This window comes from Diplotaxodon limnothrissa, linkage group LG18 (genome assembly GCF_057381915.1).
Source record: "Diplotaxodon limnothrissa isolate DT_005_m linkage group LG18, D_limnothrissa_male_GT1.1, whole genome shotgun sequence".
In the NCBI taxonomy this organism is placed as follows: Eukaryota; Metazoa; Chordata; class Actinopteri; order Cichliformes; family Cichlidae; genus Diplotaxodon; species Diplotaxodon limnothrissa.
This window is the reverse complement of record NC_140613.1, coordinates 24955495-24971504: the sequence shown is the minus strand read 5'-3', so window position 1 is coordinate 24971504 and position 16010 is coordinate 24955495. Positions and strand designations below refer to the sequence as shown.

General features: G+C 41.9%; 1 protein-coding gene across 1 annotated transcript; it reads left to right on the top strand.

Annotated features, from left to right (window-relative positions):
• The first annotated feature begins 375 nt into the window (after positions 1-375).
• Positions 376-6242, top strand: b3gnt5b (UDP-GlcNAc:betaGal beta-1,3-N-acetylglucosaminyltransferase 5b). Its single transcript, XM_085378057.1, has 3 exons — positions 376-522; positions 2304-2464; positions 4083-6242. Exon 3 carries the CDS (start codon positions 4380-4382, stop codon positions 5541-5543), a length of 1164 nt encoding a protein of 387 aa, XP_085234183.1. The 5' UTR covers positions 376-522; positions 2304-2464; positions 4083-4379; the 3' UTR covers positions 5544-6242.
• Positions 6243-16010: the final 9768 nt, after the last annotated feature.

Here is a 16010-nt window from a genome sequence, read left to right as displayed (position 1 = left end):
CTCGAGCACAATTTATGGTCCAGCAAATGCGTCCATCCACGTACACTTTTCAGTCAGACAGAGGGCAGAGCAGGGTTTTCACCCAGCTGAGATGTGCTCCAGTGCAGTTCTCCAAGATCGAGACTGCAAATTGCTGGAAGTGGATGACGTAAGCGACTTCCGATTGTTGATTGGTCAACAAGTGTTTCAAGGCAGTTGAAGAATGCTCGTATTGACAAATGGAATGTCTTTATTTTTCCAATAGCTGTTGAGCTAAACATGCAGAAACATGCCTTCACGCTGGCGGCTGACTTTTACGTCATCAAAACAGTACAGGCGGGTCAGTAACCCGGAGCTGATTTATTGCTTTCCGGTATCCAGCAGACTGCACACGAGGTGTAAGTCTTGTTTGAGGATCTCTGACGATGGTTTAAGCCAGTAGTACTGACATGAACAACTGTTGCTGAGGCTTTGTGGTGGGTTTCCAACAGCTGCAGAGCGGTCAGAGTAATATCCTTCACACAGGCACTGGGATAGCAGAAGGTATGCCCACCGCGCACCGCCACATGTTGGAGCATAGAGGTGCCGAAAACAAGCACCGTAAATGTTCAGTACTGCAGTGTTGTTGAAATGGGAGCTTTCTTTGTTTAGTGTTGTGAATATTAACTATTTAAGCTACTGCTGAGAGGAGGGGCTGTATGTCTGCCTGTCTGCAGCTATGCAGTATCAACTTGGTAGCTGGAGGCATCACAGAGGGTGCTGTTGGTGTCACTAGTGTTCCAGTTGAAGATCTAATCCAGGGGTCTCAAACTTCAGGCCTCGAGGGCTGGTGTCCTGCAGGTTTTAGATCTCACTCTGGGTCAACACACCTGAATCAAATGATTAGTTCAGTACCAGCCTCTGGAGAACTTCAGGACATGTTGAGGAGGTCATTTAGCCATTTAAATCAGCTGCGTTGGATCAAGGACACATCTAAAACCTGCAGGACACCGGCCCTCGAGGCCTGGAGTCCGACACCTGTGATCTAATCCAATTTAGGAATTTATTACTTTCAGTATCAGTCGGTTTTTAAGTGCTAGATGGCTCATTACCAAGGTGTTACACAAAAAAACATCTTGTGACAGGGAAAACCAATGAGCTTTTGCGACACTTTATTGTTGCTAAACATATTGATGTCACTGGTTACAGAAGAATTTATAAACTACTGAAGATTTCAGTGAGCGCTGTTGGGTCCATAATCCGTCAGTGGAAAGAACATAATTTTACCATAAAGCGGTCTTGAGCAGGTGCTCTCTGCAGGATTCTAGAAAGAGACATGCATTACTTAAAGGGAAGCACCTGATCGTGGCCAGTTTCTGCTCCCGATTCAATGCAGGATGTGTTAAATGTTAATAAAGTAAATTAATGACACCTGTAAGTGGTTTTATGGCTTTCCCATAATTAAAAACTGTCCCAGTGATCTGAGATCCTTTTGTGTGCCTGCTGATCAAATAAGCATGTGAGCATTACTGTGAGTGTGCGAGTGGGAAGCCAACCCCGAGCACAACTTTTTCCTCACACTTTCCCAATACAGTTAGTCATATGCTGTGCAGAACCTGATGCATCATAGTGTAGTCTTTCACTTCTGTAACCTCCTGACAAACATTTCTGTCTAATCAGGTCATTTTGTATATTTTTAGACATCCAACGCACCGGCTCTCAGGTGAAATTCAGGGCACGCCGCTTTAGGATTTCATATTTCCTGTTTTAATGGAGTGGAGGCTGCTACATTTCATTATAAAGCTAAATAAATAAAAAGGGTTGTGATACTGAGGCTTTGGTGTGAACACTGAATGGATAAAGTGTGGGCTTTTTATAGTCAGAGCTGTCAGTACGTTGATTATGTTGCCTGTCACTGATTGCCTGCACATTTTGCATTAACACTCTTTTGAAGGTAGTCCTTTCCTGGTGTTAGACAAAGGGACCAATGATGTGTCCGTTGGCTAGTATACAGGATGCAGTGTGTTTATAGTGCATTTATCTTCAGATACCGATTGGTTCCTACAGGTTCAGAAAATCCAAAGGTGTGTGTGCGTGACGTGTGCAGGGAGTTTGCTTGTGAACTTGAAAGTAATGTTTGTCGGAGCAGGCTTACTCTTATTGTCCTTCCTGCACTACCAACCTACCGAAAACTGCCTGCAGTGCAAAAAAAGGGAGGGCGCAAGAGCAGAGATGATTCATTCAGAAACAAGCAGAAGTCTGCACTGCACACACAGACCAAGAGAGGGAACAGGAAAAACAGGAAAAAAATTACTACACACATTCTCACTCGGATCCTCCCACAGGTGGTTTGACTACTTCACAGAAGACTGATGCCAGCCTCTGTTGAGTCTTTTGCCTCTTGTCATCTGAAGGAGGGGTCAACGTCAGACAGCAGTCAAGAAGGAAGTTCAGTATAGGAGAGGAGGCTGTCGCTGGATTCATACGGTGAAACTTTCTTTTGCCGGTAAGTGCTAGAATAATCATTCAGGTCACAGTTGGCCCCCATCTCCTTCTCATTTTGCTTCTGTGCTACAAGACTATTCATACAAGGGGGATAGATTAGGTTGAGAAACTGGCTTAAGGCTGCTGTCTGTCTACTGTATCCTGTAGCAGAATCATCCGTGTAGAGAAAAGTGCACAGTTTCAACTAACACAGGAGTCCTGAAGATTATCTATAAATGTGTAACAGATTAACTGGTTCATCGTTTATGAGAAATGCAACATGTTCTTCTTTACTCTGTGCATGTGAAGGATATATTATCCTTCTGTAAACATTGCATATAGTTCCTCATTTCCACACGCATCTAAAAAGAGCTACAAGCTCTGACTTCAGCACATGCAGATAGCGCTAAATGGAAATGATTTTTGTTTGTGGCACTGCCTTCAAAGCTCGTGTTAGAACATTGCCTTTGTTAGCTGTGCATTGTTGCACGTCATCCCCTCTCTAGGGAGGCGCAACTCCCTCCATAAACAGATATCTCAAACCTTTAGAATAAATACCCAATAATGTCTCTCCCAGTTATTAAGGCTGAAGCATGTTTTTAATTCTATTGTGATTCGGGTAAACAAACCCTGTAAATTCATGCTAACATGTCACGCACCGTTAAGAACCCTCCCTTTGGCAGGCTTGTAATGAAGACATGAATGCATTCCCTCTTATAAAATATCTGCGAAAAATAATAATAAAAGGAGCGCATCACGCAGGCAGCAAAGTAATAAACTAGATGAAGTGTTTCTGTGAAGCGTTTTTCATTATTGGGCAGAGAGAAACGAAAGCCATTCGGAGCCACTGACCCCATTAGGCACAGGCCACCCAGTGATGTTTAAAAAGCTCCCCCCCCCCCCCCTGCTTTTAGCCTAGGCCTTGACGGAAGCGAGTTACTCTGTATTGTGCTGCTGAGCTATTCTGACACCGTCCATTGTATCAGTGTTTTCCATGACTCTCAGCGATTTCACTGGGTCTGCACAGTAAACCCCTCCATTATGGACAAGCTTGCATTGCAACATTTGCTGCGTTGGCTTTTGCATTCTTTTCGCTCACACCATGACCCCCAGATTCCCCACCAACACCACCATCTCCCATCGACCACAAACAATCTGCTCTTCAGCTAATGGTGCGACTCTGGGACTTGTACATGTGGGGTTCACGGGGTGATGGCGGGCAAAAAGTATGTTTGCGAAATTTGAATTTGACACGAGAGATGCATCTGCCATGCTTTGCCGCCAAGAAGGACGTTATGCCTTTTGAATGTTTCCGTTTCCTCCTGTCGAAATGCACGGAAGCAGCCTTATTACAGTTTTGCATTTTCTGATTAGTTTTTATTTCATTTAAAATTTTAGTTTTGAATTCAGTTTATTTTCAGTTAGTTTCCAGAGTGGACTTTTATTTTAGTTAACTAAAATGATTTTTCACATCTAGTTGTTGTTTTTAAATGTGGTTCTAGTTGCCTATAATCACCTTACACAGATTTTTTTTTCTAAATTAAACTATATTTAGTTTAATTTATATTTAATTTATATATAATATAAATTATTATTAATTTATATTTATTAAACTATAAATGCGCTCTCTCTCTTTGCAGAACCAAAAATTAAGTGGGCGAATAATGAGTCGTCTGCTGCTGAGTGACTGAGTGGCTTTCTCCCCCCACCCCGATGGATCACACTTCCCAGCAGCCCCCACTGAGTCTCACCACTGCCTCTGCCTCCTGCTGAATGTTGGAGAGCCTAGGATGGAATACCAAGCAAGTGATGCTCTGAGGCAATCAAACAACACTGTCGACCTCCATTACCTTACCCCCCCTGAACGCACCAACACCTGCTCCGCGGCCGCCTCCTCTCAGACAGGGACCGCAGCCACTAGTTGATCCCATTCCAGGATGTTTCTGAATTTCCGCCGTGTTCGAAAATGCCAGTTGGTGCAGGTGATGACCACCTGCCTTGTGCTCTCTGTGGTGATGGTCTGCTGGCAGCAGCTGGACAACGGCGTCGTCAGCCACGTCAAATCCTATTCCTATCGCTACCTGGTCAACCGGTTCACCTACATCAACAAGAGCCTCACCATCCCCCGAAAGCAAGCCAGAATGTTCAGCAACTTCCAGTACCTTATGGACCACCCCAATAAATGCGTCGGGAAAGATGTTCTCCTCCTCCTCTTTGTCAAAACGTCGCCAGAGAATATTGAAAGGCGAACGGCCATCAGGTCCACCTGGGGGAACGAGACCTACATCCAAAATACCCTGGGGGTGACGGTCAAGGTGGTGTTCGTTCTGGGAGCAGTTCAGACCAAGGAGACGGAGCCTCTGTGGAGCAAGAGGAGTGGCGTTGGTTTTCAGGATCAGCTCATCCAGGAGAATCGTCTCCACGGCGACTTGATCCAGCAAGACTTTTTAGACTCCTTCCACAACCTGACCCTGAAGCTGATCATGCAGTTCCACTGGATGCACAGCCGCTGCCCACACGCCCGCTTCCTCATGACCGCTGACGATGACATCTTCGTCCACATGCCCAACCTGGTGAGCTACCTGCAGGACGTGAGTAGCAGAGGTGTTAAAGACTTCTGGATCGGTCGAGTGCACAGAGGCGCGCCGCCCATCCGCGACAAGGAGAGCAAATACTACGTTTCCTATGAGATGTACCCCTGGGTGACCTACCCAGACTACACAGCTGGGGCTGCGTATGTTGTCTCCAGTGACGTCGCGGAGAAAATCTACCACGCCACGCTGACGCTGAACGCATCCATTTACATAGACGATGTGTTCATGGGCATCTGCGCCAACACCGTGGGTGTGTCACCACAGGAGCACACTTATTTCTCAGGAGAGGGCAAGGCGCCGTATCACCCATGTATCTACGCAAAGATGATGACATCACATGGACACATAGAAGACATTCACGCCGTTTGGAAGGCAGCAACGCACCCTCAGGTGAAGCAGCAGGTCTCCGGATTCTTAGGGGATCTGTACTGCACCGCTGTGAAAATGGCTCTGCTTTGTAAACCCTACTATTTCAACACCTACCCCTGCAAAGCAGCCTTTTCCTAGTATTACTCAACACTTTGTGCGTATCATCAGACTGTGAGTGTGAATGTGTCACACTGTAGATCATGAGCACATGCTGAGAATATTACCTCGGTCCTTTCAGTCGGACAGTCACGTTGAAGTGTTGTGTTCGAGACCCGGCGATTTGTGTCACTGTGGGTGTGAGATCAGTGTGTTTAGAGTTCAAACAATAGATTCTCATTCACAGCACAGTGTTTCAAAAGTCCTTCAATGTTCACACATCGCCGCAATTAAAACTCAGTAGTGGTGCAAATGACAAGACAACATCCTCATTGTCCTACTGTGAAATGTGAGGCTTAAATAAACGAGCCATGGTTATTAAAATTGACTGACTTATCTGTGAAAACGGAAGTGATTCATTTGGGTGATGACAATGATGTGTGAAACACCTAATCGAACAGACCTGTGACGCTTCCTTTCTACTTTTGCACTGGGGAAAAAAAAAAGACATTTGACTCACATTTGTAAAAATGTGTGTTATTTGTTTTTCGTTTGGGTTTTTTTAAAATCAGAATGAAGACTGCACTCTGTTGCTGGTGAAGAACTTGAGAGTTTGTGTAAAAGGGAAACAAGGTCTGAGGGAAACCTCAAGCCAGCCTTTTGAAGTACTGAAAGGTTTGTTTCCCCTGCTTTGCATTTCTCCAAAGTGCTTGCGTGGGTTTTTCGCGCCATACTAAAGATATTCAGGTCAGGTGGTTTGTAAACCCTTTGTGTGCCCCCTGTTCAGTACATATCTGTGGGACTGAGGCATAGCGGCACATAGTAATTCATGTATCTCACTTCAACAGATACAACAGTGTCATACCATCACAAAGATTGGCAATCAAGCCAAACCTGGTTCAAGTTTTAAAGAGTTGTAGCAGTGACTCAGCGTTGTCTGATACAATTTGACATATATGGGGAAAAAAACAACTTATTTGCTCGTTTTAAAAACAAAAACAAAAAAACAACAACAACAAATTTCCCTGGATGTATGATGTGGATGATAAATGTGGCCAGCATGTAAGAAACGAGTTACGAGTTAATGGAAAATCCTACCAGCAGCAGACTTTTGCACTTTGACTGCATATTTCAAAAAAGGTGATATGAATCTAAAGATGATGTTCGCTCATAAACATCTCCAGAGCATATTTTACTATCACTCTGCTGTCTGGTTTGTGCTTGTGTGAAAAACAAAGTGAAACTTCAGAACTTCAACTCTCACTCTCTATGTAAAAAGTTTAATGAATTAAATTGATTGAATTGAATGAATTAAATTACTTTTTTTTTTTTTTTTTTTTTTTTTTTAACATTTTGTTTTTAGTTGAAGCGGTTTATTCGCGCATCATCTCGCACCTACAGCTGTTAATGGAGGCCATAATGTATCTGCGGGCGGTGGTTTACTTTAACTGCCATCAGTTATGGTGGGAAGCTGTCAACCACAATGCAGAACGTTGCATTCAGACTGAGCAACGCAGCAAGTGTGCTGTCGAAACCTTGTGGTTTTTCCTGTGTTAAAATAAAAAGGTTCCCGAAACAGGCGTCCGTCTGACGCCACAGTCAGATCGACGGCACTGAGGCCAAAACATTTTTAACCTTTCATTTAATGAAAGCAGGGATTATGTTTTAATCAGTAAGAGATGCATACGCCTCCATTAATATACTCTTTGCCTTAAAGTTTTTCTATAACAAAAAACCCAAAGGAGCTACTACACACACAGACTGGAAGGCTCACTTGCTTCATGCTCCCCTCTTGGTTAAAATTGCTAAATTGTTTCCATTTCTTCTTTCCTGCAGCTGTATTTTGAATAAAAAATGTTTTAAAAACTTCCCTTTTGAATATTGAATTGAAGTTTTATTTTTTTTTTAAACTTAGAACGCAAAACACTAGGCTCTCTGGATTTGACTTGATATTACGCAGTCAGCACAGGTGATGAACATGCCACCCTCTGCTCCCTTTACTTGGCCTCACTGGAAACTGTCTGCATACATATTTATTGCACCTCGTTCCTGAAATCCGACGTCGCCTGGATTAACTGTTCTAGAAACAGATGCTCCGTTTCCGAGGCAACTTGTAAAGGGAGAGCAGGATTTAGGAGCGTCCAGAAAACGGTTCCAGCTGTCTGCATCTGTCTGGCAGTAATTGAGTTTAGGAAAAAAACGACTTCTGTGTCCATTTGAAGCTGTAAATATGAAGTTGTGTTCAAATGCAAATTAGAAAAGTGGGATATGTCACATAAAGTGTGGAGCTGTTTACTTTGACTGTAAGCAGAAGCCGGTTGTTTGTTCTCGGCTTGACTCAAGTCATCATTTCTGGGAATTGTCCCGCGAGGAGTTAACTGTTGACTTTAGTCATCAGAAGCTATTGTCAGGTCCCAAGAGGCAAATTTGGAAAATAATTGTGTTGACAGAGGAGAGTTCCTAAAAATAGGCACCGACTGTGCTGATTAGCGCACCCGAGCAACCCTGAGGGGGCGATAGGGAGTTAAATACAGCTAATTAAAAAAATACTATAAATATGTGCAGCCTGTTCAGAAACTGCTCACACAAAGCAGGTCATGCAAACACAATCAGGAAACCGATAACAGGATAATGAGTTCAAGATTCAAGAGCTGTTGAGGGGAGTCTAAAGTCTGCGTAAGTCCTCTTGTGTCCAGATCTTTGATTGTTCACTCCGTCGGGTTACCCGACTAGTCTGGGGTGAAACGGTGTTTTCTAAATTAAAAACAGATGTTGTGGACAACAAGCATGATGAAGAGATTTGCTTCCTTCTGCTTCACTCTTAAAACTCTCACAAAACCACCGGCTGGCATGACGTGGACACTGATCAGTGATTTGATCAGAAATGCTGTTTTATTTTTCTGCCTTTTATAATGGCTTGCTTGGAAATAAAGAGTTAAGCACTTTTGTTCCATCCTTTTCTACTTAAGTGCTTTCTATTTAACATTCACTCTCCGATGGACTCTTTGATGTGTTCATTGGAGAGTGAATGAGAGGGGTTCTTTGGTATGCAGACTGGAGCAGCCAGGAATCAAACCTCGGATCTTCCCATTAGTAGATGACCTCTAAATGTTTTGGAGAGTACAAATTTCAGTCTTCGTAATTCCCTCTGCGCACACAAACAGCACACTTAAAATGAAGTCGCCTGCAGCAGTTTGGTCATAAATCGTTCTGCGTTCAGCAAATGACAAACGTGCTCAAACAGGTGGAGATCAGTGGATTGACCTTGGTTAGAGGTTTGGGTATGAAAATGTGTCAAGTCTCTCGCTTGGCTTGGTGTAAAACGGGACATTTTGCACGTCATACAACTCTTCGTCTGTATAACATTTACGCAAATTCACAGGTGTGAAGAAACAAAGTATCACATTTAAGCTGTATTTTTAGGTATCATTTTCTTTTCTTTTTTATTAAAGAAAAAAAGAAAGAAAAATATTTATTTTTCTGACCTTTTACTTTCACTCACTACATGTTTACATAAATGACCTAACTTTCTACGCTTTACATTTTTAAATCAAGCTCATTATTTTGGGCTCAAAGGTATAATTTATAACGTTTATACCGGGCTGGAGCGAGCGCATGCCGCTAGTGCTTCTGAAGAGGAGGAAGCACAAAGGGAGTAACATTTTTATTTTTTAAGTGTGAGGTCATTTTAAAAGTAGCGTTTCTATGGGCTCAACAAACACCAGCAAACACACAAACTGTCTGTGTGCAGTTTGTGTGTTTGCAGTGTGTCGCAAGCTAAAGGTCCAGCTGCTGTATTTCACAGGGAGACAAAAGAGTGTGAGATAAGTTGACTCAGAGATGGAGAAAGAGAAGTTAGGTTTCTCAGTGGTATCTGATAAACTGCAGATTTAAAGATTGCATGTAATGTAATCATTTTAATCACATATTGGATCTGTACATGACGTGTTTTGATAAAATATGTATATATTTTCATATTGTGAAAAATTCTGCAAAACAAACTAAGCTAACTCTGTGTTATTCAAGTGTTGCATGAAAATACTGGGTGGTTTAGTGCAGGAGAAATAGGTTAGTTTGCAGTATTGTGGTGAGTTTGACGCTCTGTGTTGGACTAATGCACAGAGGCTGTGGTGCTCAGGATCAATGTTGGGTTACATCAACTGCAGCAGAGATGAATTTGCATTTAAGCTCATGATGCTTTGATTCAGAAAGATTGGAGCTGAGCACATTCATTGGAATTGGTTAGACTTGAATGACATTTGTATTCTCACGTGCTTATATTGTATTATTAATATTGTTATTATTTTTTATTATAACATGTTTACAAATAGTTGGTTTATACCAAAAACAGTTGGTTTGAAAAAGAAAACAACAGGTTGTAGTGCAGGAGACAGAAATTCAGATAAATGGTCTCCACAGTGTGAGCTCAGCCTTCTCTGTACTCTTCAATTCATAGTTTACGGGTTGATCACAGAGTGTTATTCCAGACGTTGAGGCTTCTAAGGGTTTTTTTGTGTCTGATGTGCTGTTCAAGTAAAGAAGTAATGAAATTTCTTACTTAGAATTTTTAAATAAAATATTATAATATATAGAGAAAATTACTTTTACTTTAGTCTTTGTCAGTCTGGTCCCATTTGATCGGCCTTAATGGGCCCATTTATTAAAACTGGTATAACCTCAATGTCCACGTGGCAGTGAGACAACTGTCTTTACAAAGTGTACTCTCTGGTTTTGTATTTCTTGGGTTTTCCTAACCTGTGGTTCCTGCTATCTCTCTGTTTGACTTTTTTTGGCTGTTTTTGTGGTCTATATAGAGTCTATTTCACTTGCATTATGAGCTCCATATGCAGTGGGTTTGCATGCAAATGGCAGACTAACAGTCAACTCCAGCCTCTTCCTGTATAACTGACTAGCTTACACATACCGGCACACAAAACACGAGTAGGGGAGACCGGGGATAGTTGTAACATTTTTGACATTTCTGTCTGTAAATTGGAGCTCTTTTAAGGCAGTGGAATCAAAATGTAATGCAAAGCATTTACATGTCTCGGCTATTAAATAGTGCAGCTATTTTCTCTGCAGCACAATTACCCATTGCATGGTATGGTCTCAAACACAAAGAGTGAAATGTTACAATTAACCCCATAGTCTGGGTTAGTTGTAACATATCCTGGGGTGAAATGTAACACAATGAAATAAGGGTACTAACAAAACATTAACATGTAATCTTTGTTTATTCAACACATGAATGCACTTAGAGCCATTTATGTAGCTGTGTGTGTGTGTGTGTGTGTGTGTGTGTGTGTGTGTGTGTGTGTGTGTGTGTGTGTGTGTGTGTGACAGAATGCAGAAATCTAGCTTTTGAACATATTCAAGTTATGGAATTTTCTGCAACTGAATATTTCATTAATTTTGGTTGGTCTTCCTTGAGTTTGGCCTCATTGGCTCAGTGGGCATTATAACCTACAACTCTTGCACCAATTTTGAACATAACAATGAAGCTGAACAAATGTAGTTGTTCACCAGCATCGCAATTCCATTACTTTTTATCATGGCTTACCTTGGTGTGGTTTGCAGAGTGCTTCAGAAAGATGAGGAAATCTGTTTCTTGCACCCATCCTGATTTATTTCCACTACCAGTATTTCCTACTGGTCCATCTCTGACACAGTGGTCTGCATAATGTATGTGTGGGAACACAAACAGTGGAGGAATTGTGTTGCCAATGGCATTAACCACATATACAAATGCGACCAGTGAACCTCTCTCTGCTGATGTCGTTGCCCCAACTTGTTTAATATAAGTTAAAGTAATAGTGTGGTAAGTTGTAACATCTATCGCTATGGAGAGCATCCTCACACAGAACATGACATCGTGGTTTGGGAACAGCTGTGTGAAGGACCAAAAAGCTCTCCAGAGAGTGATCCGTACAGCAGAACGCTGCTGCAGGATTGCTCTCTCCCCGCTTCAGGACACCTACACCAGGAGATGCCGGACTAGAGCAGCGCAGATACTGAAGGACCCGTCCCATCCTGGCAACAAACTGTTCCAACTTCTGCAATCTGGTAGAAGGTTCCGCATCTTCCGGGCAAGGACAGAGAGACTCAAGAGGAGCTTCTATCCCCAAGCCATCCGTGCCCTAAACACACACACCCGCCCTCTCACATCATCTATAATTGACTGAGACAGGACTCTCTTCCAGACACTCTAAACCAAGGCACAATGTACATTTCAATTCCTTTAATTTTAAATATGTTTATATTGTCTATCCTGTAAAATAGTCAGATGTCTATTCATATTAATGTACAGAATTCACCTGCTTGCTGCTACTACTGCACATTCACCCAATGTATATACTACATATATATATATATATATATATATATATATATATATATATATATATATATATATATATATATATACATACATACATACATATACAATGTTTTTCCTCTACACCCCCCCCCCCCCCCCAATTTTTTTGCACATGTCGAGGAGCGTGTCAGGCTACATTTCACTGTGTGTTATACTTGTATAACTATGCATGTGACAAATAAAGAACCTTGAACCTTGAATCTGCATTATTGTTACAACTAACCCAGACTGTTGCTGTTACAACTGACCCAGACTCCTATAGCCATGAACTAGCTAACATTACAGCCAACGGCTAAAACATTAGCACTAAAGACCTACACAGAATATATCCCCATAGACATACAAATAACATAATTTAAGTTTGATGAGTTTAACTGAAAAGCAGATAATGTTATTAGAAATTGAAATAAAGTAGAAAAACTTACTTTTTGGCATACAAATTACTTTTTTTCGTGTTCTGCCTGAGTACTGACTCTTGTATGTGAAGTAGGTGGAATTAAGACACAGTTCCAAAAGCAAACACACGTGGTGGGTGAGTGGTCCTGTTGCTGAGGTTGGGGTCATCCTTTAATCTCTTACGAACTACCTCCACTGCTTCAGTGACTGGAATACAAGTGAAGAAAGATGTAACATTGTACGAGACCATCTCACACCTTCTCAACAATATCCAAGGTGTTCTGGATGTGATGTTCAGAGCTGCCTACCAGCGGGTTAACTTTGAGATGTTTTAGTTGATCAAGTTGATCATACAGACAATCGGTCTTAAAGGCGCACCCTGTTTATGTATCTTCGGTAAACCGTACAGACTTGGCGTAGCTTCCCCTGAGTATAGCCTGTCAGTAGCATTTCCTCAAGCCAGTAGAACACGAGTTCCTGGGTCTTGTTTCAGGGGCTCATAAGTATTTTTGTTGCTGAGAGTGACAAAATTTTCTCACAATCGTCTCTATGGTTTAGACGAGGGTAAGTGACTTCCCTTCCTCTGTGGTGATGTTGGATGCTGAGGGCTTTGCATTGCTGAGAGAGGCCGAAACTTTTGTCCACAGTTTCTTCTTCCACGTCTGTGACGTTATTTTTTCAAACTGCTGTTTCTGTGGCTGTAATCAGTTCTGCTAGTGGGATTTTTCTCTACATCACAGCAAAGTTCAATTCTTCACAGATTTGCTGTTTTCTGAGTTCAAAATTCTATAAATTGTGACAATACGCCCAACACCGCTTCTCCAGACAACCCCAAACCGTGACAGAGCCTCCACCGTGTTTGTAGACACTCACTGTTGTGCCTCTCTCCTGGTCTCATCCATACATACTGACAATGATTTGAGCCAAAAATTTCAAATTTGGATTCAAATCCATGAGATCTTCAGTCCAGTTCTTGTGTAGTTTGGCACATCTCAGCCTTTTCTCCCTGTTTGCCTTCTGTAAGCTGGTTGACAGTCACTCTTCCACTGAGACCATTTCTGATGACGGGAATAATCATCAGCTGAAGGGTCAGATGCATCTCTCACGTTCTGTGCCATGCCTTTGCTGGATTTGTTCTCAAAGACGTGACTTTCAGATACCATTCACTTGGCCCATTTCCACAGGATGCTGAGACACGCCTTCTTTTCAACTAAAGGATTTTGGAAATCATCTTGTTGGTGCAAACATTTTGTTTCTGTCAGACTGTGTTATCTTTGACATTTTGTTCTACATTCAATTAAAGAAATGGAAACGTGTTTTTGTGACAGGCTGCTAGTGCCTAAAGATACAATGACAAATTGCTCCTATTCTTGTTTTTGCTGTTATGTGTTGCTTCTGTACTCTTTATGTGTGCTGACATTATCCCTCCTGTCTCCGGTGACACCAATACATTTGATGCCAGAGTAGATTATTACTGACGTGTTTTCCTCCATACAGACTTCTTTTGTTAACAAAGTGAGAAAATCTCTCATATTTGCATCTCTAATGTTCCTGTGTAAATTTATAAATAAAAGGACTACAATGGAACGCTATGGAAATAAGCTTCCAGTGAACGCTTTTATAAGTGGACTTTCTATCAGGATGTTTCCTGGTGACCTAAGAGCACCGGGATGTTTCCTGGTGACCTAATTTGAATGAGTTGATCTCTCATTATCTTATATGGGGCGTGATTATGTCAGCTTTCATATAAACTGTCTGCTCGTAAGCTGACTGAAGTACAGACTTTCATTGCAAAAGAAATAAGTAAAAGCTTTAATTGAAGGGGTTTAACAATCATATTGCATTAACTGTTTAGGGCAGGGGTAGGGAACTCCAGGCCTCGAGAGCCGGTGTCCTGCAGGTTTTAGATGTGTCCTTGATCCAACACAGCTGATTTAAATGGCTAAATTAGCTCCTCAACATGTCTTGAAGTTCTCCTGGTAGAGTGTGGACAAATATAAACACTTAAAAACTAAAAAACAACACAAGTTGTTACATATCTACAATGCAGCATTAAAAAAAAAACCAGAATCTGACGTAGATTTAAATGGAATAGTTTCCCTGTATTTGGAGTTCATTTCAACACTTTTAAGTTCTCAAAGGCTGTGTCCCAATTAAGAGACAGCACGCTTGAAGTACGCATTTTAAGTGCGGTTACGTCACCGCCACGCGACGACGGCTGTCCCAATTCGAAGTGTGCTTCAAATGCATCCAAATGCGCTGTCGATTTCTATGGGCTCAAAATGTGGTCATAAATATTTTGTACTTGTAAAAAAGATTTGTATGTGTAAAAAAGATTTGTGTGTGCGTAAAAAAGATTTGTGTGTGGACTTAGAAAAAAAAACCCTGCAAGTTACAAGTACGGATTTTGACCCTCAAAATCCGTACTTGTAACTTGCTGGAGCCTGGAGCTGCAGCTGGAGCCTATCCCAGCTGTCATAGGGCGAGAGGCGGGGTACACCCTGGACAGGTCGTCAGTCTGTCATAGGGCCAACGCACAGGGACAGACAACCATTCGCACTCACATTCACACAATGGCAATTTGGATTTTCCAATTAACCTATCCCCTCAAGCTGCATGTCTTTGGACGGTGGGAGGAAGCCGGAGTACCCGGAGGGAACCCACGCAAACACGGGGAGAACATGCAAACTCCACACAGAAAGCCCCCGGCCTGATGTTGGAATTGAACTCAGGACCTTCTTGCTGTGCGGCAACAGTGCTAACCACCGTGCCACCCGGTATCTATCTATCGATAGATAGATAGATAGATATAATGTATATATATATATATATATATATATATATATATATATATATATATATATATATATATATATATATATATATAAAATAATCTGACAATACTATAATATTGGCCATATTATATTTACATTGCCACAGTGAGATGAACAACATTAACAACATGAACTAATTGTTATTTACTGACTAATCTTAAATGACTGTTCAGCACAGAAATGAAGCCCAACAAGCATGTTTTACAGTCCCGTGGTCTCAGCCTCAGATACTCAACTAAAGTGATGTCATGACAAAAATGAATGACCAACAAAACATTTTTCTCCTTCATTTCTGTCAAACAAAGCTGTATGTAACGTGTCTCGCGGTTAGCATCATGGTTGCTAGGCAACCTGAACAGCGCGACGAAGCGTATACCGTCCCATTTCCAGTGTTGGGGAGTAACGGAATACATGTACCGCCGTTACGTATTTAAAATACAAAATATGAGTAACTGTATTCCGTTACAGTTACCGTTTAAAAAGGTGGTATTCAGAATACAGTTACTTTGTTGAAATAAATGGATTACACTGCGGTACTTTCCTGTTTCATTTTGTCGCGGGTCAGGACTGTTTGGGTTTTGTTTGACAGCTACGTTCTGTTGTTCCAGGCGGCAGCGTTACGGTTGCCATGGTTACAGGGCGACGCTCTCTCTCTCTGCGACTGTGTGTTTCCTGGGTGAGAGAGCGCCTTTTCGTTGTTGTTGTTGTGGTGCTAAGCTAACAGGCTGAATGCTACAAGCATAGCTCTAAAGAATGTAGCATCATGGGCAGTGTAGTCCGTGTTGCAGAGAGAATGGACTGCCATACACGTTATGGGTCTGTGAGCGCGAGGAGGGAGAAAAAGGGGAGTGGAAAGGTACGAGTTGTCATCGAGCAAAAACGGGAGCTGGAAGCATGTAAATA

Coding starts and splice junctions, on each gene's coding strand:
- b3gnt5b (XM_085378057.1), top strand. CDS start 4,380: ATGTTTCTGAATTTCCGCCGTGTTCGAAAATGCCAGTTGGTGCAGGTG.